At 38.3% G+C, this 26960-nt stretch overlaps 1 protein-coding gene across 1 annotated transcript in view; it reads left to right on the forward strand.

The window, feature by feature from the left end:
* The window catches only part of NCOR1 (nuclear receptor corepressor 1), a 193612-nt gene that overhangs the window by 131040 nt on the left and 35612 nt on the right, over positions 1-26960 (forward strand). The window contains exons 21-32 of the mRNA XM_090292316.1: positions 324-876; positions 4334-4463; positions 7320-7515; positions 13815-13975; positions 15805-15925; positions 16023-16124; positions 16482-16582; positions 18773-18941; positions 22792-22932; positions 24536-24619; positions 25101-25357; positions 26495-26855. Coding sequence (XP_090148442.1) covers positions 324-876; positions 4334-4463; positions 7320-7515; positions 13815-13975; positions 15805-15925; positions 16023-16124; positions 16482-16582; positions 18773-18941; positions 22792-22932; positions 24536-24619; positions 25101-25357; positions 26495-26855 — 2376 coding nt within the window. The remainder of the gene's footprint in view (positions 1-323; positions 877-4333; positions 4464-7319; positions 7516-13814; positions 13976-15804; positions 15926-16022; positions 16125-16481; positions 16583-18772; positions 18942-22791; positions 22933-24535; positions 24620-25100; positions 25358-26494; positions 26856-26960) is intronic.

Here is a 26960-nt window from a genome sequence, read left to right on the forward strand (position 1 = left end):
AGAAAAACGCAGAAACCAGCTGGTAGAAACAAACCAGAGTGCTACCATTTATGGGAATCGTTCTTTTAGTTTTGTTTTTCAAATTTCATATTATATTAATTTTAGCTATTAAAAGCTTTTACACTTTAAATTTCAGAAGGTCAGGACAGCTTGATCTTTCCCTTTCATACTCTAGAAAGCTGGCTTTCCCAGTGGCTGTCATACTTCCGGGAGGCCATTGAAGGCGTATAATTCATCCTAAACAACTACTTTCAAGCATGGTTTCTGTCACCACCTGAAATGTGTTCATTATCAGATTTTTATGCTATATCATTATCTTTAAGGTGCTGAAAATAGTTCTGATACAGAAAGTGCTCCTTCTCCTTCACCAGTTGAAGCTGTGAAGCCCAGCGAAGATAGCACTGAAAATTTGACTTCTCGAGGACACACTGACCCTGTGGCCGAGCACGAGAGTACCGCTGCAACTGCTCCCAGTGCATCCCCCTCCTCATCAGTTCCAACTGCAAAACCAGCTGAGAATAAAAGTGTGGAAACCCAGGTGAATAACAGCATCACTGTTGAGACAGCAGAGCCAATGGATATCGAACATCAGGGGCAAAGTGCTGAAGTGACTTCTGTTCTTGGTCTCCCCACAAGCACCAAAGCAGACTCTGTAGATGTTGAAATGGGGGTGCCAGAAAGCAGTCCATCTCAAGGTGAAGGTGATACCAAAGAAAGAGACATGGAGAGAGCCAGTGAGAAGACAGAGCCTGGAGATGAAGATTTGGTGGTGTCTCAGCAAATAACTATCCAAAGGCCTGAGCCCCAGTCAGACAATGATTCCAGTGCCACCTGCAGTGCTGATGAAGATGTGGATGGAGAGCCAGAGAGACAGAGGTGAGGCTCATTCTTAAATATTCTGCCTTGACTCTGCTGATCACTGACTAAATCACAGAATGGTGCTTCTGCTGGCTACAGCTAGTACTCCTGTATAAATATCAGCAAATTAAGCATAGTGTGTGTGCTTTTAATATTAGGTTATGATGCTATTCATTTTTTTAAACAAAGAAGAATTGTGTGATCATTACTTTTTAATGGAAAAGATTATAGGCCCTGGTCGGGTAGCTCAGTTGGTTAGAGCATCCTCCTGATACCAAGGTTGTAGGTTTGATCCCCTGTCAGGACACATGTAAGAATCAACCAATAACTGGAACAACAAATTAATGTTTCTCTCTCCCCCTTCCTCTTTTTCTCTAGAATCAATAAATTTTTTAAAAAGAAAAGGATTATATATATTTTTACATCAATTCTTGCATGCATTCCATATGATAGCAGAAAGGGGGATTTCAGGTGACAAAATTGTGAACTAAAGCACAGAGCACTGCCGTTCCTGGTGATGGAAGTAGTACGATGTGGTGACGGAGGTGGAGGCAAGAGGCATTAGCTCCACCTTCGCTGGCTCTGAAACACTGTGGCCTCAAGCAAGGCCTGCTGTAGCCTGAGTATTAGATGTAATACTGAGAGGAGAAGCATGCTAAGTATTCTGAAAATATTTTAGAAAGCATAATGTAAATACAAGTTAATGGTAATTATAATTACTTAAAAAAACATTTGTTTTTTTGAGAGAGAGGAAGGGAGGGAGAAAGAGCGGGAGAAAAACGTTGATGCGAGAGGGAAACATTGATTAGTTGCCTCTCATAGGCACGCCAACTGGGGACTGAACCCACAGCCCACACATGTGCCCTGACTGGGAACCAAACCACTGACCTTCCGGTTTGCAGAATGTTGCCCAACCAACTGAGCCACACTGGTCAGGGCATATAATCACTTTTTTTTTAAAAGCAGTTAAAATTTCAAATGATCTTATTTGTAATTTAAAATATGAAGTATACAAATTAACTTATAAGTATTTTTAGTCATTAATATAAAAATGTATCATCTCTATAACTTTTATTAAAATTATAGTAAAAACTATTTTACAGAAATAGATACTACTTTATGTAATAATTTTGATTTCCTGGTGTTCCTTTTTCCTTGAAATAAATGGAGTCCCCTAAATCACAGTGAAATATTAGATTGGTGTAAAATCTAGAAATGAATTAGACTAAAACCTTATTTACTCAGAAACCTAATTCAACCCTGTCCTTTTCCCCTTTTTTAAATAAGAAAAAGGCAAGTAAGCCACTCAGCAAAGAGCTCAGCTCTGTTCACACGGTGCACTGCCTGGCGTCCTTGTGCTTGCAGTCCACATCCAGTGTATTTCACGTCTTACTCTCGAATGAGATTTGATACTAGAATAATGATAGCAAGCATTATAGTGATGCTTTCTCTGAAAAGATTTTTATGTAGTAAATAATAGAATTTTAACCCACAAGAATTAAAATTAAAAAGGGTCCTACTTAACCTCTGTTTGTCTTTCTCCCCCACCCTCCTTTTCTTTTCTAAAATCAATAAACATATCCTTGGGGGAGGATTTTTAAAAGAGAAATACCTGTTGTATGGAAAAGCCACTGGACATGGCTTGGATGGGCCTGCAAGTTGTGTGGTGCAGGGCCTCAGAAGAATAGCCAGGGTGGGGCAAACAGTGTGAGCCAGGTTGATCGAGACTGGGATATGGCACCTGCCTGTCGGCTCTGGGTGGAGGGAGCTTCTCAGAAAGGACCAGTGGCCTCTGCCAGTACTTTTGTCTGGCAGAAAACTGCCCCCCCTGCCAGCTCTTGCCCTGTTGCCTGATAATTTATCTCCTCCCTGTATGTCTCTGGTTTCTTTCACACTGGTGCTCAGGGGTATTGAGTCGGTGGAAGTCCATGCATGGACCCTTAGTAACTGCCTGAAACTCAGAGCAGCCTTCTGTCTCACTCAGCCCCATTCCCTACTAGTTTTTGCACCCAGAAGTTATGAGGGCTCTTCCTGGCCCTGGAGCCCTGGGCTGGGGAGACTGGTATGGGGTTGGAACCTCTTACTCCTCAGGGCGGACTGGGACCTCCACAGCCAATATATCCCTCCTGATTTAAAACTGCCACACTTGCATGTGGGACCAGCCCGTTCCTTGTCTTCACTCCTCCTACCAGTCTCATGTGGCTTCTTTTTTAAATCCCTAGTGGTAGGACTTGCATTCAGCTAGATTTTAGGCATTTTTGAATGATGGTTGTTCTGTAGTTTGGTTGTATTTTTTATGTGTTTATGCGAGGATTTGAGTACCGCATTTACCTACGCTGCCTTAGGCATCCTTTAATGAAACATCTCATGTAAAATAAAGGTATTCTATGTTTTGCACTGTTGGTTTTGGTAACTATATTTATAAATGAAAGAAAAATTAGGGTAGCAATTAATCTAGATGAGGGAGCATTTTAAGAGATGAACAAAACAGTAATCTTGAAATTCAGAAATTCCTTGAAAATACATGGTGGTCTGACTGAAATTTCTAAAGTCGACATTATTTTCAAATTATCAAAATAACACTTTCAACTTTTTAAATCTTTAAATCATCTTTATTTTTATGTGAAATGTAAATTTTCTTCATACATTTTAACTTTTTGATGAATTTATACCTTTTAAAATGTTCTCTCCCAATAACTGACAACATTGGGAAGTAAAATCAAGCCCGTTAATGTATGGCACTATTGTGTAATCTTCCCTGTCCGTATGTCGGATGTTCTGAACTCAAGCAAATGTGCTGAGAACGAATCGTGATGCCGGTGGAGGACGACAGGGTGGCCACCGGAGAGCGGAGGCACGCCGTGTCTGGGGAAGGGGCCGCCGCTGCACGGGCAGCGTGCCGTTGCTGTGCAGGAGTGCCGGTTCACCTGGCCTTATCTTTCCGTTCTTTATGAGAAACCAGGAGTTGAATTCTGGGTGAAATTCTCAATTTTAAAATGGCAGTAGTTTATTCAAATATTTTAAAAATAACTCTGATCCTTGGAAACCATTTTGTAACAGGTAACTAGTTTGTAACCTGTGTTAGTGGTAAGTTAGTACCTAGCATGTAATGATGGCATTTGCTCAGACTCTTTTTTGTTGGTTAGATGCAGATGATTAAATTCAGGTAAGTTTCAACCTATAAATCAATATTAGGTTTCTTTACCAAGAAAATTAGCATGATAGACTCAAATATTTTATAAGGTTAATGGGACGTGTAGGTGTACATATTAGAAGGAATTGTGGCGATTGTCCACGCGGAGGGGCAAGTAGTTCTAGTTTTTTTGTGTGGGAAATAATACAATAATTAATAATAATGCGAGGATAAACTCTGTGTTTCACAGGCTCCCAACTCTAACCCTACTTTTTCCCCACCCTGTATTAGAAGTCTTAAACAAGACTCTGTTAATTTACCTTTTATAATTGCCAATTGTAGAATGTTTCCTATGGACTCCAAGCCTTCAATGCTAAACCCCACTGGCTCTATACTGGTCTCATCCCCAATGAAACCAAACCCGCTGGACCTGCCACAGCTTCAGCATCGAGCTGCTGTTATCCCACCGATGGTAAGTTTTCAGTGTGAGTAAGAAAAGTAAAGTTGAAAAACAAAGACCGTTAGAGACATTTCTTTTTTGTCCTTTAATAAGTACTTGATTTTTCAACTTCTTTTTTTATTCTCACCTGTGGACCCGTTCTTTGATTTTAGAGAGAGAGGAAGGGATAGAGAGGAGAGAAACATCAGTGTGAAAGAAAAACATCGATCAGTTGCCTCTCAAATGCACCCCAGCCGGGACTGAACCACAACCTAGGCAGGCGCCCTGCTCAGGAATTGAACCCACAACCTTTCAGTTTATGGGATGATGCTCCAGCCAACTGAGCTACATAGGCAAGGGCTAATTAGTACTTGATTTTTTTTTTTTTTTAAATTGTGGTATAAGACACGTAACATTTATCATCTTAGCCCTGACCTTTGTGCCTCAGTTGTTTGGGAGTCCTTCTGCAAAGCAAATGGTCACTGGTTCGAGTCCCCATCAGGGCACATGCCAGGGTCGTGGGTTCCTGGATGGGGTGCATTACGAGAGGCAACTGATACGTGTTTTTCTCTCGCATGATGTTTCTCTGCCTCTCTTCCTCCCTTTCCTTCTCTCTAAAAATAAAAATGTTTTTTAAACGTTTATCCTCTTAACTATTTTTAAGTGTACAGTTCAGTAGTGTTAAGTATATTCATATTGTTGTAAATCTCCAGAATTTTTTCACTTTGTAAAACTGAGATTCTCTTCCCATTAAACTGTAACTCCCCGTTTGCACCTCACCCAGCCCCTGGTAACCACCATTCTACAGTGCTTTGTGTTTTATGATTTTGACTACTTCAGATATCATACAGTATCTTTTTATGACTGGTTTATTTCACTCAACATAATGTCCTCATGATTAATCTATGTAACGTGTCAGAATCTTCATCTTTTTAAGACTTCTAATATCCCATTTTGTTTATCTATTTATCTGTTGGATAAATAAATAGATTCATTGTGATGATTGATTGAGTCATTTCCAAGGAACGAAAACAAGAGAAATATAATGCTCTAACCACAACTAGTAACTTTTTTGGGGGGGAGGGGGGCTATAAGACAGTAGTAGAATAAATAGTAACTAGATTTTGAATATTTAGAATGAAGTATAGATTGTTGCTAACTTCAGTATACAGTTTCAACTCTAGTTTTATTTACATTTCATTCAGCTTAATCTCTACAAGTTTGAATATCTTTTGATAGTGAATTCCAATCTTGGGTATTTTTCTTTACTTAGTTATATTCTAGCTCCTGCTTTATTTCAGAGGATAAAAATTTGTTTTCTGTCTCACATGATAATCGGGAAAAGTTAAGTGTGTGCTTATGATAGGCTCACAAAAGAAAAAATTAAACATTTATTCATTGATTTATTCAAATGGATATTTACTAAATGTCTGGAATATATCCACATCACAATCTCTGACTTCAAAAAACTTAGGGATTGGTCTTGATAATAAGACGCAGAAAAACCCTGGCTGATATGATTCAATGGGTTGAGCACTGACCTGCAAAGCAAAGGGTCGCCAGTTTGATTCCAAGTTAGGGCACATGCCTGGGTTACGGGCCAGGTCCCCAGTTGGGGGGTGCGCACAAGGCAACCACACATTGATGTTTCTCTTCCTCTTTCTCTCTCCCTTTCCCTCTCTCTGAAAATAAATAAATAAAATCTTTAAAAAGCCATAGAAAAAATCATGATCAATATTAAAATGAGAGCTTTCTTAATGAGACACGTAAGGAAGACTCCACTTAGGAAATAATACTTTGGTTAGACCAGAATAGTTTATTTGGCTTTTTATAGCAAAAGAAGAAAAAGCCATTTTTACAAATAAGCCAAAAGCAAGAAAATTATGTGTGTGTTCACATTCAGAGAAAAATCCTACTTACAGTAGCAGAAAAAACTGTGTAAGTCTTTAGATAAAAAGTTCTACAAAAGGCCAGATCTCTACTCTTCCCAGGACTGTTTTGTATTCACGAGATAACGGACTGTGTAAGGGGCTGTTTATTTAGTATTGGAAACAGCAGTTTGGGTCTTCATGAAGTGTGAGATACAAAATAGACAATGAAAACAAACCTATAATTGTAGATTCTCATAATTACTATGTACTGTGAGTGAAATGAACTGGCTACAATAACAAGGAAAATGGTGAGGGAGTTATGGGGTAGGGCAAAAGTAGGAGCACAGTTCTCTGTATGGAAAATAGCACAATCATAATAAATAACAACACAGGAATAAACTGTTCCGTGTGCTCACAACTGTACACCTACTTTTGCTCCACCCTGTATGTTATTGAATGATCAGGGATGGCCTATCTGAAGAAGTAACATTTAATTTCCATCTGGAGAATTGACATGGTAATGAATGAGTTATGGGGGTAGGGTGAAGAGATTGATTAGTTCATGGTGACTGCCAGCGTTTGGCTTAAGCAGCTGAGGTTCCATTTTCTAAAATGGGGGTCACTGAAGGAGAAGCATTGAGTTTAGAAAATGAAAAGTTCAGTTCTGAGTATATGTGTTGAGGTATCTAAAGTGGAGTTGTTAGGTAATTTTTGTAAGTGTGGACTTTGGAGAAAAATGTCTTAGAAATTTAGGAGTCATTAACATAGGTGACCATTAAGTCCACAGAAGTGGATATGATCACCTGGTGAGAGAACATAGGAGAGGTAAGGAAGCAGGGCTGAGCCACCAGGGATTTGTCCATCATAAGTTAGAAGCAGACATTATACTTGAAGATTGCTTTGATTAAAAATTGGGAAAATCACTTCAACCAATACTATTACAGAAATAAGCATTAGTTACAACAGATGGTAATTATTACGTTGGTTATGGCAAATTTAGATTTTTTTCTTCCTGTAGGTTTCCTGCACCCCATGTAATATACCAATTGGAACCCCAGTGAGCGGCTATGCCCTCTACCAGCGACACATTAAAGCGATGCATGAGTCAGCACTCCTGGAAGAACAGCGGCAGAGGCAAGAACAGCTAGACCTGGAATGCAGAAGTTCTACAAGTCCGTGTGGCACTTCCAAGAGTCCAAACAGAGAGTGGGAAGGTAGGTAGAGCTGTGACCACAAAGAACTTGCCTGAAAGGAAACAAAGCTCTACTGAAAGGTGGTGTCCTATGTGCTTTGGAATTTATCAGCGTATCAGTTGCTTTTATTATACTTTTTCCAAACAGGTAAATTGCAGTTAAATTATTAAGTAATGTTAGTATTACTGAATTTTTATATTCGTCTTTATGCTGGAAGACTGTATAAAAGCCGTGCTTTATGCCCTCTTGAGTTTTCAAAGTGTGAATTATCTTGTCTTCCAAGCAAATCACCGTGACAGAGTGGTATTCTGATTCTCTGATGTGATGGGAGACAACTTTGTGTAGTGTGTAGGGCCAGTCAGACCCTGCCTTAACCATCCCCCAGCATTTACCAGTGTGGCCCAGTCACCGAACCTTTCTGAGCTTCAGTTTTCTCCTTAGTAAAGTGCAGCTTACCTACCTGCCCACCTACCTTGCTGGGATTACAACCTGTAAGAAAGAATGAACATTCAGTATTGTTTTATAACACATGGCTCAGCCTTATTTTATATGTAACATAATATATAATAGTGCCTACTAATTAGTATATTAGTAGATACATAGTGTAAATAGATTCCATGAAGGTACCTGTTATTGTTACATCACTTATTTCAAGTGACAGATTTGAGTTGTGCATGCTTTTTTTAGTTAGTGCATGATTCACTTGTTTCTTTTAAAAGAAGAAAGGAGTGATTTCTAAATTTTAGTAAGTTCTGGCATGATTAGTAGTGCATGGGTTCTGGCTGATAGTTAATTTATGGATCATATGCTACATCTGCTTAGAATAGAAGACTATTAAAGACTTGTGATTATGGCTTAGTGTTTTTTGCAGCAGTTCAGGGGACTCTTCGTAGTGCCTTTTAGAGCTAAGAGCTGTTAGCTGGAGGGTGCCGTGCACCCCAGGGCGCAGCAGGGACTGTGGTACTCAGCTGCCCTGCCAGGCGCACGGATAACGGGCTAGTGGTTAAATGACACACTGAGCCCTTTATGTTAGAGTGGTACATAGAGGGTTGGTAGTGTTTTAGACGTAAGCCTTATGCTAGTAAAAACGTACACCAGAGTGATAATGCCCCCCAAGGCTGGGAATACAGTAGATGCTAAGTGAGTATTTCTTGAGTGAAGGTAGAAACATTGATAACTTTTTGGTTTTTAGTATATTGCATCTAGAGAACTCTTAAGCCCTATCTCAGTAACTGACACAACGTGTACTCAGTAATTACATGTTGAAGGAACAAATTACATAAACCACAGAGCATAAATGGATTTATCAGAAGTGCTTAAGAGTGTTCCAGTTACAAGAAAATCTATCATTATGAGAATGATAAATTATAGGATAATTAAATAGTTTGTTGATCTATTTCTTTCTTTTTAAACCCTCACCCAAGGATATGTTTATTGATTTGAGAGAGAAACATTGATGTGAGAAAGAAACCTCAGTCAGTTGCCTCCCGTACGCACTTAGCCTGGGGACTGATTCCGCAGCCTTTCGGTGCACAGGACTGTGCCCCGGCCGCCTGGGCTGCTTGGCCGGGGAGTTGATCTGTGTCTTACATGAGTGATTTACAATAAATTTTGTGAGGAAGAATTGAAACAAAAGAAATGACATTCAAGTGTTATTTGCTGAACTCATGCTATGGTTTAACATTATTCAGTTAGTAATATAATTATTTTAGGACCTCAATATTCTTTCTTGATCTACTTTACGAAATGGATTATATTGGGAGCTAGGAAGACAGAACCAGGTTAGAGCCCCAAATTCTGAGATTCCAGACTGTGAACTGCATTTCCCTGTGGTCAGTAACATTAATCCATGTGATTTAGATTTGAGTGGTATCCTAATATTTAATCATAGTGTGTTTGGTCTTAAAACCAACCTCTATTTATATTTTTTATTAATATGACCTCAAGGTGTTTACTGATGTGACACCAATTTGGTTCAAGGTGAATCCTACAAACTGGCGCAGTTGATTACATTTTATCCCAAGGTTAAGTTTTATTTTAAATAATCTACCTGGTATGTTCATCCAGTAATTTATTTAACAAGTGCTTGAAGCCTCTCCTCAGTTTATAGCTATCCTATAGTTCATTGTAAAGTATAATCTTCCAAATAATATTACATTTGCAGTTACATTGCATGTATGTAGAATGTTTGACACAAATATTGTTAATGCAACATGATAGAGTAGTTTATAGGTGTTAAATATAGTGAGAATGTGGATATACATATAAAGCATCACCGGTTATATAAAGAGGCTGGTACAGTCCACCTGAATTAGGACTGTGGTTTTGATTATTCCCTTCATGGTCTCGTTTAAAAAGTAACAGGCAGCACCGTTGTCCAGCTGTTTGATTGTATTCATTTTTCTTAATGTCAATGCTACAAATAATTATTGTAAATGTGCCCTATTTAAATGACATAAAACCTTTCCATCTATAGAAAGCTTAGAAAAATATCTTAGGGAAGCATCGTTTTCACTTTCCAATATCATTTACTCAACTTGACCCTTGCTTTAGTTTGAAACCTTTTTTCTGTAGTGAAGGAACTCAAATTTCCATATGTAGAAGTAGAGTTAGAATTGCACTTCTAATGTAGGTTAACCAAATCTAATTGAATTAATGCTTTTAGGCAACCGATTCTAGTTTGTTTGTATCTTTACTTTTTCAACTCTTAATACATAATGATTTAAATAGCTATATTTAGAACCATATAAATTTCCATTTTTTCTTTTTCTTTTAACAGCTGTGACAAAGTGGATTTTTCCGTATAATTATAAACCTACTGCAAATGGCAAAACAATCAGATACTAAGATTATAATACACTATCGTGTTAAGTTCTCCAGAAAGGAAGAAGTGATTTTCTTTTGAAGTTGGTTTATTCCATAAATCTTCAGTGTTATAAAACTTACTAATCTAATTCTTTTAATATGTGAAAGAAGAAAAAGTACCATTTTCTTGAGGGATGTCCCAGAGGCATCTGAAATTCAATACCCAGTACTTTAGAGACATTAGTGCACTGTGCTTTGGAGGTCAGGGTTGGAATTCTGTTCCTTTGAAAAGTCCCTGGTAGTGTGACCTTAGTTGGGCAGTTAGGTGTGATCCTTTGAGCCTCTGTTTCCTCATCTGTAAAATGGTGTTACTAATCTCATTGGTCATGAAGGCTAAATGAGGTAATTCATGTAACACACAGTGCTCTGCTCATAGTATGTACTGAACATTAGTTAATATTGCTATAATCATTTCTGGTTTTTGAAAATATCTTAGTAAACCAAATAACTTTTTATGCCTTGTGCTAATGAATTTTTATTTGAAAGCTGTTACAAACATTCCACTTAATAGTGAAATGCTAGAGACCTTCCCTTGGAGGGGAATTATAAGGATGCCCACTATTACTTAGGATAGTCCAATAAAAAAAAGAATCAAAGAAGAGGTTTAGCTATTTGAACGGTGAAGACTTTTTATTCACATAAGATTATCTACCTAGAAAGCCTATAAGAATAAACTGAAAAGTTATTAGAGCTGAAGGGAACCGTTTAAGTTTCTAAGAAAAAAATATACAGAAATCAACATCTTTCTGTCCTGTATATCTGCACTGATTTGTTATATATATAAACCCATATATGAAAAAGATGATTTTGCTAGCAACAAAATATATAATACTTACAAATAATTTTAAACAAAAAATGTATAAGATCTACATGAAAATATATAGGTTTCTTAATTAGAAAACTCATTACAGCAAAATGTCAAGTCTTCTGTATTCATAAATTTAGTGCAAGTCCAGTGAAAATTCCAGTGGTACTTTTGAGAGGAACTACTCAGAATGATTTTAAATTTAGATTTATCTCAAAGAAAAAATGGATATGACTAGGTAAGCAGAAGAATAAAATGAACAGGAATTTGTTCTGGCAGACATTAAAATACCACAGTCTATGGGTGATTTCATTTTCTTCTTTGTGCTTTTTTAATTTCCTAAAATTATGTGTCAATTTCATTTTAAAAAGGAAAAATTATATATTATATGTAATATGTATTTTATATCTTACTATGACTTGTAGATCTGATATGTCCTTTAAGTGCTTAAAATTTTTTAATACTTATGTGGAGCTAAATTATGTGGAGTAATTTTTATTAGCATTATTGCAGTAAAATTCATAGTTTTATAAACTTTTATAGGTTTTTTGGATTAGTTTGATCTGCATCCTTTGAAAGTCTTCTTCTGTTTCTTATTACATTTATTGCTCTGTATATTAAGCAGTAGGCTTCAGCAGGCTGATTATAAGATTTGGAATCCTCAGAGATCTGACTTCTAATTCAGGCCAGACTTGGATTCACAGAATGGCTGGGTAATCTGATGTTTGCCTGCTATGGTCTTTATTGCATGTGAAAACACTTGCTTTTCCTAATGAGAGGAAAGAGAAGTACTTTTTCATTTTGAAGGGAAAAATTATAATTTAATTTTTGAGGATTTTATTAGGCTCTAGTGATGGTATGTACATAGGAAATTTAGATTTAAAGGGTTCCTTAACCTCTCTGTGGAGGAATTTTAGGCCTTGATATCAGTATACAGTTGGATCTGCCCCTGGATTGTGTGGGCTTGGTCCTTTCACACTTACTCTTTTAATTTGGGGTTCTTCCCTTATTTTGATAACTTTAACTTTCATAGGAAAATCGGTCACCTATATGCCTTATGCTGAGGTCACACGTGCTCTAGAACAGGAAGCACAGAGGCACAGTGCCGCAGCAAGGTCAGCGTCACTGTGTAGGCTCTCTCCGAGAGAAGGCAGGAAAGCCGCTCCACAGCCCGGTGGGAGTGCAGCCCGCCCTAGTGTCCCGCCAGGTAAATGTTGTTCCTCTGCGCAGGGGCTGCTGGCCTCTACTGCAGATGTTAGACATGGGTGGTGTAACCTCGTGAATGAAGGGTTCTTCCAGGACATGTCCTTGTTTGCTCAAAGTTACTTTCTTGTTTCTCTGCATTCCATCATTAGTTATATTCAGTAGTGATTCACTGGGCCACTGGAAGTTTACGTTGACAGAGGTACTGGCTTTCCTTTTGAGCATGAAAGTACTTTGTAAAAATCTTGAGCTCTCCCCTCTCCCCCACTTAACACAGAAACTCAAGAGTCTGAGAGAGCTAGAGTCAGTAAATGTTTCTCAAAATTATGTGAGATGCAAAGAGGACGTATAACTGTTACAGAGCGAAAAGGGGTCTTTCACGTGGCACCTTGGTGTGAAACCCAACAGCTAGTGTTGAGGAAAACGGGTCTTTATTTACAATACTCCAACCTGGGGAGGGCAGTGAGCACTTCAGCTCAGAGCCCTGTTCTCCCACGGGACCCAGCACTTCCTTGCTCCCCAAAAGGCTGGAAGCCAAAACCATGCCCAGAAGTTCCCCATCCCTTATCTGTCAGCTCTCTCTTTCAGGATCTGGGGTACGATGTCATCAGCCTCCATATAACAGTCCAGGAAAACATGTGCCATGTTGCACTGGATCATGCATGGTTCTCTCTCTGCCCTTTCAAAGCCGCATAGAGTTCCCCTCTGCCCTCCTTGCAAACTGCATAGGTCTCTCCTCACAAAGCCACATGGTGTCCTCCCACTAAAATGTCTGCGGCCTATTTTTAAATCCCTGACTGCGTCCTGTGATGCAGTGGCTATGGTAACCAGTTCTGACCATTTACAGAACCTTGCGCAGGCTCTGTGTGCTCTTTCTGCACCATTCCATGGTCAAAACCCCTCCTGTCTTCTTGGGGCCTTGGAAGAACCATAGTCATGCAAAGGCATTTTATAAGCTGTTCCCTTTTCCCCATCCCCCAAACCGCAGGCTCTGGGGATTTTTGGAGACCCCCACTCTGTAATATAACAGGCTGTCAGTTATGTCCGTGTATTCTCCTAAGTTGTAATATCAGGTATTCTAAGGAACACCCTTCTATCTCACTTCCATTGTGAGGTCCAAAGAGGGATAGAGAGAGAGAAAAATGTATTAAAGATTGCTATTTACATATGTTAAACAGACATAGTTAGAAATGACCATTAACTTTTTTGAAAGCTCTGGTTTGACAGGGATTTGAATATTTCAACCTCACAAATACCATTAGTGACCTGAATATGTGTACAAGTTTAATTCAGGTGTCAGGGAAATTTAAAATGGAAATGTTCACCCTCAGCTTCATCTTGCACTTTTAATTTTTGATTCAGAAATTTAGGACTAACTGAGATAGGTAAAATGTTTTATACTAGCAAATTGCCTATTTTAAATTATTTTTTTTCTTCCTTTTAAAAGCCCTCCAGCCTGCTCCACATCAAGTGATAACTAATCTCCCTGAAGGAGTTCGGCTTCCAGCAACTCGACCCACTAGGCCACCTCCTCCTCTCATCCCATCATCTAAAACCACAGCGGCTGCAGAAAAACCTTCTTTTATACTGGGAGGCTCCATCTCACAGGTAGAATGGCTTCTCTTTCCAGTAGCTGTCCTGCTGAATATGGCTTTGGAAAAGTTTTCCTTCCTTCTCATAATCATTTGTCAGAATCCTAATGAATAACAACGTTTGTAGATGTAAGAAGGGCTGCTGACCAGAAAATGCAGTGGTCACTGTACTCCGTCCCACACGGAGGAAGTTTGTGCAAGCTCCGTGCCCGGATGAGTGACCGTGGCATGCCATGTGCTTTAGCCGTGTCCTCTGAAGTTTAGTGCGATTGAAAATGGAATATTTTCAAGTAGCCAGGCTCTTCATATTAAATTATAGGTGATTGTCAGGCCCTAGTTAGATATTCTGACTTTGGCTACTATATACCTTCTTCTTTAAAAAAAAAAAAAAGATCTGATCTTAATGGTTCAGTCAGTTTGGGCTGCTGTGCACAGCCAGTGACCATACTCCTGCCAGGTTACAGCGAACAGACGGGTGCGTCATCCCAGAATGTTGTCTCCCGCCCTTTTCCAAGCAGACCTCTCCCGGTGCCTCAGGCAAGCACTGTTCTGCTTCCGTTGTGGACTCGTTTCCCTTTCTCTAGAACCCCGTATAAATTGAGTTATACAGTGTGTACTCTTCTGTGTCTATCTTTCACTTAGCACAGTGGTTTTAGGGATTTACCTAGGTTTTTCTGTCAGCAGTAGTTTATTCCTTTTTACCGCAGAATACTACTCCGTTGTATGAACGTACCAGTTTGTTTATCCATGTCCATCGATGGAAACCTGAACTGTTTCTAGTGTTTGGCTACTATGAATAAAGCTGATAGGAATATTTTTGTACTGGGCTCTTTATAGACATATGTTTTCAATTGTGTAATTCCAACAGTGGAATTGCTGTGTAGATGTATGTTTTACTTTGTAATTTTCCAGAGCGGTTCTACAATTTTGCACTACCACCAGCAATGTGTGATACTTGGAGTTGCTCCATTTCTTGTTGTCAGTTTTTTGTTTTTGTTTTTTTTAGTCAATCTAATGGGTGTATAATATTTTTGTGGTTTTATTTTTTATTTTCCTGGCAACAAATGAGTTTGAGCAGTTTTTCATATACGTATTGGCTATTTGTATATCTGATTGTGAAGTGACCAAGTCTTATCTGTTTTTATTGGGTCTTTTTGTTACTAGATTGTAGAAGTTCTTTACATATTACAGACAAAAGCCATATCTTCTCCCATTGAGTATGTTGCCTTTTTGATGTTTTGTTGATGGTTTCCTTTGCTGTGTAGAGCTTTGTGGTTTGATGTCCTCCCATTTGTTTGTTTTTGCTTTTGTTGCCCTTGCCTGAGGAGACCTATCCAAAAACATGCTGCCAAGAATGATACCAATTTACTGCCTAGGTTTTCTTCTAGGAGGTTTATAGTTTCAGTCTTATATTTATTTAAGTCTTTAATTTTTTTTAGTTTAGTTTTGTATGCAATGTAAGGAAGCAGTCCAGCTTCATTTTTATTTTTGCATGTATCTTTTCAGTTTACAAAGAGCCTGTCTTTCCCCCATTGGTTATTCCCGTCTTCTTTGTCATAGATTGATTGATTATGTAAGCATAGATTAATTGACCATATGAGTATAGATTAATTGACATTTTAAAAATTGACCGTTTTATTAATAGTGTATTAGTTGACACTTTATTAATTGACCATATAAGCATAGATTACCTGGCTGTACAAGGATTTTCTTGCTTTACAAATACCTACTTTAAGTTTTGGGCAGTGGGGGTATACGTTTTTATAAACACAAATGTGAACATTAAATTTATAGTTGACCGTATGAAAAGACAATATTCTTTTAGTCTTTTAAAATTATTTTTAGGGAACACCTGGCACCTATTTGACCTCTCATAACCAGGCTTCTTACACTCAAGAAACTGCTAAGCCCTCAGTGGGCTCCATCTCCCTCGGACTACCACGGCAGCAGGAGTCCGCCAAGTCAGGTCAGTGGGTCTGCACTCCTCGTGTGTCTGCATCGGTAGTATCACGGTCAGTAACTCAGTGCTTCAGCTCTTCATTTTTTCTTACTTTTGTCCATAGCTACTGTGCCCTACATCAAGCAGGAAGAATTTTCTCCCCGAAGCCAAAACTCGCAGCCTGAGGGTTTATTGGTCAGGGCCCAGCATGAAGGAGTGGTCAGAGGTAAAAATATGCTGTTCAGCAGAAATATTAAACTTTTGTTCCCCAATAAGTTTATTAAAGAAAGTAATTGATATGTTTTAATGGTAGGTACTTAGAGAATTTAAATTCTAAATTTTTCTTTCCATATAAAATTTATTTAAAACTTTGAAATTCCATATTTCAGTAGTCCTTTATAATAATTGCAATATTATTTTTAAAGTATCTTTCAATAAAACAAAAACTTTTCTGTGTGTGTGCTGCTCCTTCCTTCTTATCTTATTCCTCTTCCAAGCAGGGGTTGATATTTTTGTTGTTGTTTTTTTATTTCCTTTGCAGGGGTAGGGGATGTAAATTCCTAATGATTTTGTTTTTATTCAGGTACTTCAGGAGCCACTCAAGAAGGAAGTATAACTCGGGGAACTCCGACCAGCAAAATTTCTATGGAAAGTATCCCTTCCCTAAGGGGCTCAATCACTCAGGTTTGTTACAGTCATTTCTGAAATACTGAGAGCACTGGAGGTCAAGTCTCTGGAGCTTTGGCTGTTACAGCTGTATATTGTAATTTTGTGATTAAGTTGTTCATTGTTCTGGGTTATGGGGCTGGTTTTCGGTGATGGTAACTCCCAGATCCATAAACTGTCTGCACAAAGACAGTAGTGCTGTGGTTATTTGACTACGAGCTGTATTATCTACACTTGGTTCATTTGAAAGGTCAATTATTTGAAAATTGGCAGAAGAAACAAGTTCTAATTGATGCAGCTCTCACTGTCTCCCTGGCAAAGCTTTTACCACATGCTTAGCTTAAATAGAAATTGAAAGAAAATCATTATAGATTATTTGCTTGCTTTTGCCTTTTGTGAAAAGGAAGGTCTACAGTCTTAGTATGTCAGCTGCCTTGGTAGAATCTCGTGCTAAACTAGAGAATATGGATGGCACTGACAAAAGCACCAGAAATCAAGTGTCTTCTTCCAGTTTTAGGCTAAATAAATGGCCAGTTTTGAGTAATAAAAGGTCTTTTCCTCAGATGTTAATTTTCGTTTGAAACATAAAATAGTCCTGAGCCTCTTTATTAATGTCGATCTGGGAAAGGAAAATCTGTGCTGGGAAATCAGTATAAACAGGCGCCTGTACCTTTTCACATTGTACCTGCCACAGGTTTTCTTTCTATTCATTTTCCTCCTTGTTTGTTTCCTAGGACAATGGTCGTTAAAGTCAGGTCCCTAGACCAGTAGCATCAGTGCCACCTGAGAAGTTGTTGAACATATCCATGAGGCCCCGCCCCAGATGTACTGAAATCTCACCCATGGGGGTGGGACCCAGCAACCTGGGTTTTTCCGCCCTCCAGGATTCTGCTGGATGCCCATTTGAGAACCATGCTCTTAAGACCTTGCTGACCAAGTGTAGTTTGGGCCGCGGAGTATCAGCATCACCTGGGAGCTTGTTAAAATAATGAAGAAATTTCAGTTCCCACTTTAGACCTGCTGACTTAGAATCTCCATTTTAACAAGATCCCTCAGTGGTCCCTCCTTAAGACATGATTTATAGTATATAGCATACAGTGATCTAGAAAGTTACGTACTAACTCTCCAGATCTCTCCTTGCACATTTGACCAAAGCATATGTTCCCCTGAAATCAGTTTGTAGAATAAGCAAAAACTTTAATTTAAACAGAAGAAAAATAAATAGTCTCTGTATTTTTTTTTTTTTTCATTTTTGCTCTAGTATCCACACTGTGCGTAAGAAGACAGAATAAACTAGATCAGTTGAGGCTGGGCTTTATCAGTTTAATTTCAAATGAGCCTGACATGGGCCCTTTCAAAGTAGGTAAAATGAGTAAATGTATCGGTCTCCTTATTCTTCTTGCTGTAAGCATGCCATTTCAGATGGGCCTGTCTAGAATTTTCAGGACTCTAAATGTGTGGGTGGGTGGGTTCAGTCTGGGCTTTCCACTTTCAACCTAAGCAGCCCACTTATACAAAGTGTTCTACATATTAGGTTTCATGAATGACTTTCCTAGAAGGAAAGGTTTACTGCTTAAAGAAATGGTAAAGAGATCATATTCATAAGCAACCCAGAAGAGGATTAATGATGGTGAAAATTCAGATGATATGACCCAGACTGAATCCATATCACAAAAATTGAGGCATCTGAGTTTTTCTTCCTCTTCTCTTATTGATGACACTAGAGAGCTAACTGAGTGGACAGTTTAGTTTGGTAATTGAACATTCTTTCTTCCTGTTATCACATTATGAGAGAAGGTTGTGGTACGTACTATAAAAGTTACAGCCTAATTTATTGTCTTATTTCTATGAGAATTTTTGAAAAAGCTTTATTACATTTGCATGATTTTAGGCCTTAAAACAATTTTTTTTCAGCAGTTAAGTGCCTTCATAAAGGTTTAAATTCCCAGTGGGAAAGAAAGCTGATTCAGCTCATATACTTATCAGCATTTTAAGAGTTTTGTGTGTCAGTGTTCAAGGATGAAGGTGTATAATATTTCTTTATGTTTATAAAAACTGTCTTATTTCCTCTCGTGTACTTGTTTTTTCTCCTTTGAAGATACGGTTGATCTGACTCCTCAGTGTGGTTAGGTTAAATTTTCTGAGTGTTGTTGCATTTCCACTGAACTTGAGTGACTTTTCTGGTACTTGTGTTTGATTTGATGGCAGGGTACCCCGGCTCTGTCCCAAGCTGGCATACCAACGGAGGCTTTGGTGAAGGGACCCATTTCTAGAATACCCATTGAAGAGAGCTGTCCTGAGAAAGGCAGAGAGGAAGCTGCATCCAAAGGCCATGTTATATATGAAGGCAAAAGTGGACACATTTTATCTTACGATAGTAAGTATTACATCTGTACACTGAAGCCAGTCCTGTAGTGTGTGACTAAAAGCCTTGCCTCAGGTTCCCCACATACTTGTTTTAGGGAAGTTAGTTTCCCTTCCCTAAGCCCAAGTTTCCTCTCAGTCAAAGGGGTTAATAATAGTACCTTCTCATGAAATGTTTGAGAAAAATGAACTGAGACAGTTAATAAAAAATAATAGTGCAGACAGACCTCATACTGTAATATAAGTGGTAGCTAACGTCAACTGTAGTCTGTCGATTTAGCCAAGGAAAAGAATCTTTAACTTTAATAGAATCACTTTTATTTTAAAGAGATTCCTATTTTATGTTAAGCATTAGGGAGTAAATAACAGTCTGATAATCCTAGAAAAGGGACTGGAATTTAGATTCTTCTTAAATCTAATTATTTCAATATCTATATGAAAACATTTGTTTAGATCTACTCTTTTTTAAAGTGTATTTTATTGATTATGCTGTTACAGTTGTCCCAATTTTCCCCCTTTGTCCCTCTCTACCCAGTACTCCCCTTCTCTCCAGGAACTCCGCCACTCCCACCCCCCCGTTCATATGCACGGGTCATGCATGCATGTTCTTTGGCTTCACCCTTTCCTATACTTTTCTTAACATCCCCCTGTCTATTTTGTTCTTACCAATTATGCTTCTTGATCCCTGCACCTTTTCTCCCATTCTCCCTCTTCCCCCTCCCAGCTGATAACCCTCCAAATGATCACCATACCTATGATTCTGTTTCTGTTCTGGTTGTTTGCTTAGTTTGTTTTCCTTTTTGTTTTTACATTCAGTCATTGATAGTTGTGAGTTTGTTGTCATTTTACTGTTCATAGTTTTGATCTTCATCTTTTTCTTAAGTAAGTCCCTTTAACATTTCATATAATAAGGGCTTGGTGATGATGAACTGCTTTAGCTTTACCTTGTCTGGGAAGCACTTTATCTGCCCTTCCATTCTAAACGATAGCTTTGCTGGTTAAGAGTAATCCTGTTTGTAGGGTCTTGCTTTTCACCACATTGAATACTTCCTGCCAGTCCCTTCTTGCCTGCAAAGTTTCTTTTGAGAAATCATTTGACAGTCTTATGGGAATGCCTTTGTTGGTAACTCTCTGCTTTTCTCTTGCTGCTTTTAAGATTCTCTTTATCTTTAACCTTTGGCATTTTAATTATGATGTGTCTTGATGTGGTCCTCTTTGGGTCCAACTTGTTTGGGACTCTGTGCTTCCTGGAGTTGTATGTCTATTTCCTTCACCAAATTAGGGAAGTTTTCTTCCTTTCAAGTAAGATTTCAGTTTCTTGCTCTTCTTCTCCTTTTGGCACCTCTGTGATTTGGATGTTGGTATGTTTAAAGTTCTCCCAGAGGTTCCTAAGCCTGTCCTCATTTTTTTTTTTTTTTTTTTTTTTTGCATTCTTGTTTTTTTTTTCTGTTCTAATCAAATGTTTATTTCTTCCTTTTGTTCAAAATCGTTGATTTGAATCCCAGCTTTCTTCCCATCACTGTTGGTTCCCTGTATATTATTCTTTATTTCACTTTGTGTAACCTTCATTTCTTCCTTTATTTTTTTGCCATACTCAGTTATTTCTCTGAGCATCCTGATTACCAGTGTTTTGAACTCTGCATCTGATAGGTTGGCTTTCTCTGTTTTATTTTGTTTATTTTCTGAGGTTTTGTTCTGTTCTTTCATTTGGGCCATATTTCTTTGTCTCCTCAATTTGGCAGGCACCTTGTGTTTGTTTCTGTGTATTAGGTAGAGCTGCTTTGACTCCCTGTCTTAGTAGTACGGCCTATGTAGCAAACGCACCTGTAAATTGTGTGGGGCGAGCCTTGGGTAATTGCCAGGTGAGGCCACCCACTTCACCACTTTGTGGCTCTGTTTGTGGTGGAAAGCTCAGAGAGGGGACAGTATCACTGCCTGGCTTCTGGTGATTTGCCTGCCACTCACCCCATTTCAGTCACTTCACCCACTTTCCATATGCAGTTGGTGCCCTTCCAGCTGCTGCACTGGGGGTTGCGTATGTTCTAAGACCATATGTGCGCTTCAAGTGGTGAAAATCCAGCAGTTTGTTCCACTGCCCCAACCCTCACTGGTTTTTACAGCCAGAGTAATGGGGGTTTATCTCCCCGGTGCTAGAACCCTTGGCTGTGTGGTCTGGCCTGGGGCTGGGATCACTTACTCCCAGGGTATCCCTCCTGATTTTTATCCGCCACACATGAACATGGGGCCGTCCATTCCACCACTTCAGCTGCCACTTGTCTAAGCCACACCACCTCTCTCCCCTGACTGCAACTCCGCCCCTCCTATCTGTCTGGCTGAATGTGGCTTCTTTAAATCCTTGGTTGTCGGACTTCCATGTAGCTCGATTTGCTGACAGTTCTGGTGGTTATTTGTTTCTGATATCTGGTTGTAATTCTTTCTCTGATTGTGCGAGAACATGAAGTGTGTTTGCCTACGCCTCCATCTTGACCTTCGGAAGTCAGACCTACTCTTTAAGTTATATTTCTCCAGTAATATTATTTTATGAGAATGACTCTGTTATGTTATAAAAGCCAAGTGATGTACTGAATTTGAGTTCTCATTTACAACTGTTTTTGTGATCTGAGTAGTCATTAGTCATGCTTTATCTTCCTCTTCGGATTCAAGGAAATAAAATATGTGAGCACACAGTGCGTGATGCAGAATATGTAGTACCTTTATTATTTTCTTCCTCCTTTATTGTTTCAGCATTCTGTTGTATATTGGTGTACATTTTGTTTCTGGTGAAAGAAATTAATGTACATTGTCTAAGCCAGAAATCTCAATGTTATCTTTGATGACTCCTTCTAAAGCTTTGTACACCCAGTCAGTCAGTCACTAAGTTTCTGTTCTCTTTCTTAAATTCCCTGCAATCCATCCATTTCTGTTTATTCTCCACTGTTACCATCATTTTTCATCTGGATAGCTCTCCCTGCCTTCAGTTTTAACCCGTAGTCAGAACTGGACATCATGTCACTTCCTGCCTGACTCTCCCTTGCCTTCAGGGTGATTATAAGCTCCTTACCTGGTGTCTTCACCCCTTCATGATCTGCTTCCTGCTTTTCCCTTCCCTCTTTTTCCCTTCGCTCTTTTGTGTTTACTCGCCCTGCACTCTTCCTAGCTTCACTCTACACATTGGCCATTAACTAAGTTTAAGGTTTTATTTAAAATATATTTTTATTGAATTTTTTTCCCATTACCATTTATCCCCCGTTCCCCCTACAATCACCACACTGTTGTCCATGTCCATGCGTCCTTTTTCCTTTTTGCTGGATCCTTCCATCCCTTACCCTTGAATTTAAAATATTTAATGTGCCATACTCTTACCTTGCCTTGGGGTCTTTGTTTATTGTCGCCTTGGTCTGTGCCACCTCTTCCTCTCTTTACTTTGACTTAAACAACTGTTATTTATCATTCAGTTCTAAGATTAAATATTACTTCTTCTGGCAGCTTTATGAGTTCCTTTAAGTGTTAGGTTTCCCTCCCAGCATTCTCATAGCCCCTTGTACTTCTCTTTTCATAGTGCTTATTATACTCTGTATAATCGCCCATTAATTTGTCTGTACCCATCGCTCTTGGCTGCGTCTCATGAGCGAAGGGACTTAAAGTTAACCTTATCTGTAAGCCTAGCTTAAGCCTGCAACTCAATAAATATATTTGAATGAACAAATACATTTTTATAAATATCATTTGCACAGATGTATATTCTAGGTTTAGACTGGTTTTTATATTGTTGTTTTTATAATATAGACTATGAAATTACGATAACTTCCTTACTGTACAGTAGGCCTTGAGCTCTGAGCAATTCTTGTTTTTGTATTCTGCAGATATTAAAAATGTCCGAGAAGGGACAAGGAGTCCGAGAACATCTCATGAAATCAGTTTAAAAAGAAGCTATGAATCAGTGGAAGGAAATATAAAGCAAGGGTTGTCAATGAGGGAGTCTCCTGTATCAGCACCATTAGAGGGTAAATCTTGTTTCCAGAACATCATTTAGATACATTTAATTTTGTGTAGGAAGTTTGCGTTGTTGGGTTAGGTTATATTCAGACTCTGTTGTTTCTACCTGAAACTTATATTAATATAGAAATAAAGCATACTAGTATATTATTGATATGTATAATATATAAAATAGGTCATATTTTATATGAAATATTAATGTGTTTATATTCATATTTTCATATAAATCAAATGTAACGTGTCAGTGGAGGCAAGTAAAAATTAAACATAATACTTGACATCATAGATAAATATTAGAATTATCATATAATTTGTAGGTTTTACCTGTTTTAGTTAAATGAGTTAAAAAATGTAAAATTTATTATGAGAATTTTGTTTTCATTGTGAGGCAGATCAAGTCGTATAATGGATAGAACAAAGACATATTCGAATTACAGCTTCCCTCTTTCTTGGTGAATTTGTGCTGATCATGACATGTATTCAGTAAATGGTAGTTGTTTTTTTAATGACTTAACTTTCTTTCAATATTAACCTGCCTCAACTGAAATACTGAAAACAGGGCAAGGACTTCTCAATCTTAGAAGTCCTATGTAACTTTGGATTTTCTTTGTATTAAAAATAAGATCTTACTTCCCTTTAGGGTAATTCGGTGCGGTTATTTCCAATCCTTGATTCAAAATTATCAGCAATACAGGGTGGGGCAGATGTTGTGAGTACACGAAACAGAGTTCATTCTTCTATTTATTTTCCATGCAGACAACTATAAACCTAATTTTGCCCCACCCTGTACACATACTGTATAATGTGAAATTTTTTGAGGTTATATATAACTCTTTAATTTTGATTTGCATGTTTCGTTTAATTCTATCTTTTTAAGGTATCCATTTTCATGTTTTCCTTTTCTCACAGATATATTTCAAAGCTAAACAATGATTTTCTTTCCATTGCATTTTCTCTCATCTTGATAAAGAAACATTGGAATTTTAGATTTAGCTTTGAAAGTGTCTTTCTTTCCTTTTTTAAAAATCTTCACCCAAGAATATATTTATTGATTTGAGAGAGAGAGGAAGTGGGAGAGAGAGAGAGAGAGAGAAACATTGATCAGTTACCTACCATACACACCTTGACTGGGGTTTGAACCCATAACCTAGACATTAGTCCTGACCAGGAATTGAACCCGCAACCTTTTGGTGTATGGGATAGTGCTCCAACCAACTGAGCCCCTGGCCAGGGCTCTTTCTTTTCTTTTTGACCCATACTAGATGTCTTTTGTGGCCATTTTTTATTTAGGAAAACGTTTACTAAGGAATGGATGGTGTCATGTTTGCAACTTGTATTTCATGACATTCTTCTAAATAGTTCACAAATTAAAATACCCCTTTCATTTTTCAATTACAGTTGACATTGAATGTCGTGCTTAGACATTTATATAATTTACAAAGTGATCCCTCCAATAAATCTAGTACCCACCTGGCACTGTACGTAGTTTAAAATATACCCCTTTCTTCATAAACCTTTTATCAAAAATACATACTTTAAGATCTGTATAAAGTATATGTGAATTAACTACCCATTGTATTTAATGCTTGAATTGCTTTCTTGTTTTGAAAGGGCTGATATGCCGAGCACTGCCCAGGGGGAGTCCTCATTCTGACCTCAAAGAAAGGACTGTGCTGTCTGGTTCCATAATGCAGGGTAACTTTGTGTTTGTCTGTCATGACTGCCTCCCTGGCAGAGTAGTTTAACGTTAACTTGCACTGCATAAAACCTGCTTTTCAAGATATTTTCCCTTTTGAAATATTAGATATTTAAGTCTTGATTATGAATCTTCTGTTTCTGAGCTGTATACTTTATTTGCAGATGATATAATTGCCTAATCTTTGAATTAGAGACATCTTTATTATGTAAGAACCATTGTGTGATTGTGATGAATGATAATGATGTATTATATTTAAAACAACCCTAAAAAATGACCGATGAATACTTAAGGATCTGTTGTAAACAAAAAATTGATTAGAAACTACAAGGTGAAAAGACATTAATTTTTTTTAATTGTGGTAAAATATATGTAACAAATTTACCGTTTTAACAGTTTTTACGTGTTCATTTCAGTGGCATTGTTACACAACTATGGGCGTTATTTTAATACGTATGCTTCTTGAATTCTATTTTGAAGGCACACCAAGAGCAACAACTGAAAGCTTTGAAGATGGTCTTAAATATCCCAAACAGATTAAGAGGGAGAGTCCTCCTATACGAGCATTTGAAGGTGCCATTAGCAAGGGAAAACCATATGATGGCATCACCACCATCAAAGAAATGGGGCGTTCCATTCATGAGATTCCACGACAAGACATTTTAACTCAGGAAAGCCGGAAAACCCCAGAAGTGGTCCAGAGCACAAGGCCCATAATTGAGGGCTCCATCTCCCAGGTAATTGGATTGTGGTTCTTTTTGACAATCATTCCACTTTAGACTGTGATATTTATGAAGCATTTTAAAAGTGCAGCTTAATAAGGATAAGTAGTTCTTATGAGGTCACATCTTTTAGAAGTAAACATGAAAGTGTTATCTATGCTTTATCATTAGTTTTTATTGCATCCATGGTGTGGAGTGTATGATGTGAGAAAGTATGGAACTCGGGATTGGCGGGCTTGTGATTGGGACGTGCAAATAGACAATAAAGATTCCTACACCCAGAACACCTACTTGAAAGAGCATATGTACCCCTATATTCATTGAAGCATTATATACTGTAGCCAAGATGTGGAAGCACACAAGTGCCCATCAATGGATGAGTGACTACAAAAGCGGCAGTACTCCCTGGCTGGGTACCTCAGTTGGTTACAGCATCGTCCCAATACACCAATGTTGTGGGTTCGATCTCAGGTCAGGGCACGTACAAGAAGCAACAAATCAATGCATAAATAAGTGGAACAACAAACTGACATTTCTCTCTTTCTCACCCTTCTCTCTGACCTAAAAAAATATCAGTACATACATAAGTGCAGCACATGTATACAATTGAGTATTACTTGGTCATTAAAAAAAAACTTACCATTTGCAACAGCATAGATGGACCTAAAAGGTATTATGCTAAGTGAAGTAAATCAAACAAATACCACATGATTTCACTGATATGTGGAATCTAAAAAACAAAATAACAAAACAGAAACAAACTTATAGAATACAGAGAACAAACTGAGGGTTGCCAGCTGGGAGGGAAGTTGGGGGGCTGGGTGAAAAAGTTAAGGGGATTGGGAAGTACAAATTGGTGATCACAAAATAGTCACAGGGATGTAAATCACAGCATGAAGAATATAGTTAATAATATTGTAATAACTTGTACCAGGTGAGTATTTAAAATATTGGGGGGAACACTTTTATAAAGTATATGATTGTCCACTGTGCTAATAGTGAAACTAATACAAAGTAATGTTGAGTATAAATTGTAATTGAAAAAGAAATAATGATTACTACAGCAAACTATAATGTTCACGAGCCAAACAGACCTTAGAAAAATATTTAGGTGCTTTGGGCTCCCTGTAATGTTTGCTTCTTTCCCTTTAGGGTACACCAATAAAGTTTGACAGCAGCTCAAGTCAATCTACCATCAAACATAACGTCAAATCCTTAATCACGGGACCTAGCAAACTAGTCCGTGGAATGCCTCCACTGGAAATTGTGCCAGAGAACATAAAAGTGATAGAACGGGGAAAATACGAGGATGTGAAAGCAGGTGAGCCAGTGCGTTCCCGCCATACGTCGGTGGTGAGCTCTGGCCCCTCAGTTCTTAGGTCAACTCTTCATGAAGCTCCCAAAGCGCAGCTGAGCCCAGGGATCTATGACGACACCAGTGCGCGGCGGACCCCTGTGAGTTACCAGAGCACCATGTCCAGAGGCTCGCCCATGATGACTAGAACTTCTGATGGTACGTGACTCCTGTGTCCTTGGCTCATTGTTTGATGGCACTTTTTCCCATCTGGCAAGTAGTAAATGTCAGACTGTTAGCTTTACACTGTCATCGGTTGTGCCT

Source organism: Furipterus horrens, unplaced genomic scaffold (genome assembly GCF_987537825.1).
Source record: "Furipterus horrens unplaced genomic scaffold, mFurHor1.1.pri manual_scaffold_11, whole genome shotgun sequence".
NCBI lineage: Eukaryota > Metazoa > Chordata > Mammalia > Chiroptera > Furipteridae > Furipterus > Furipterus horrens.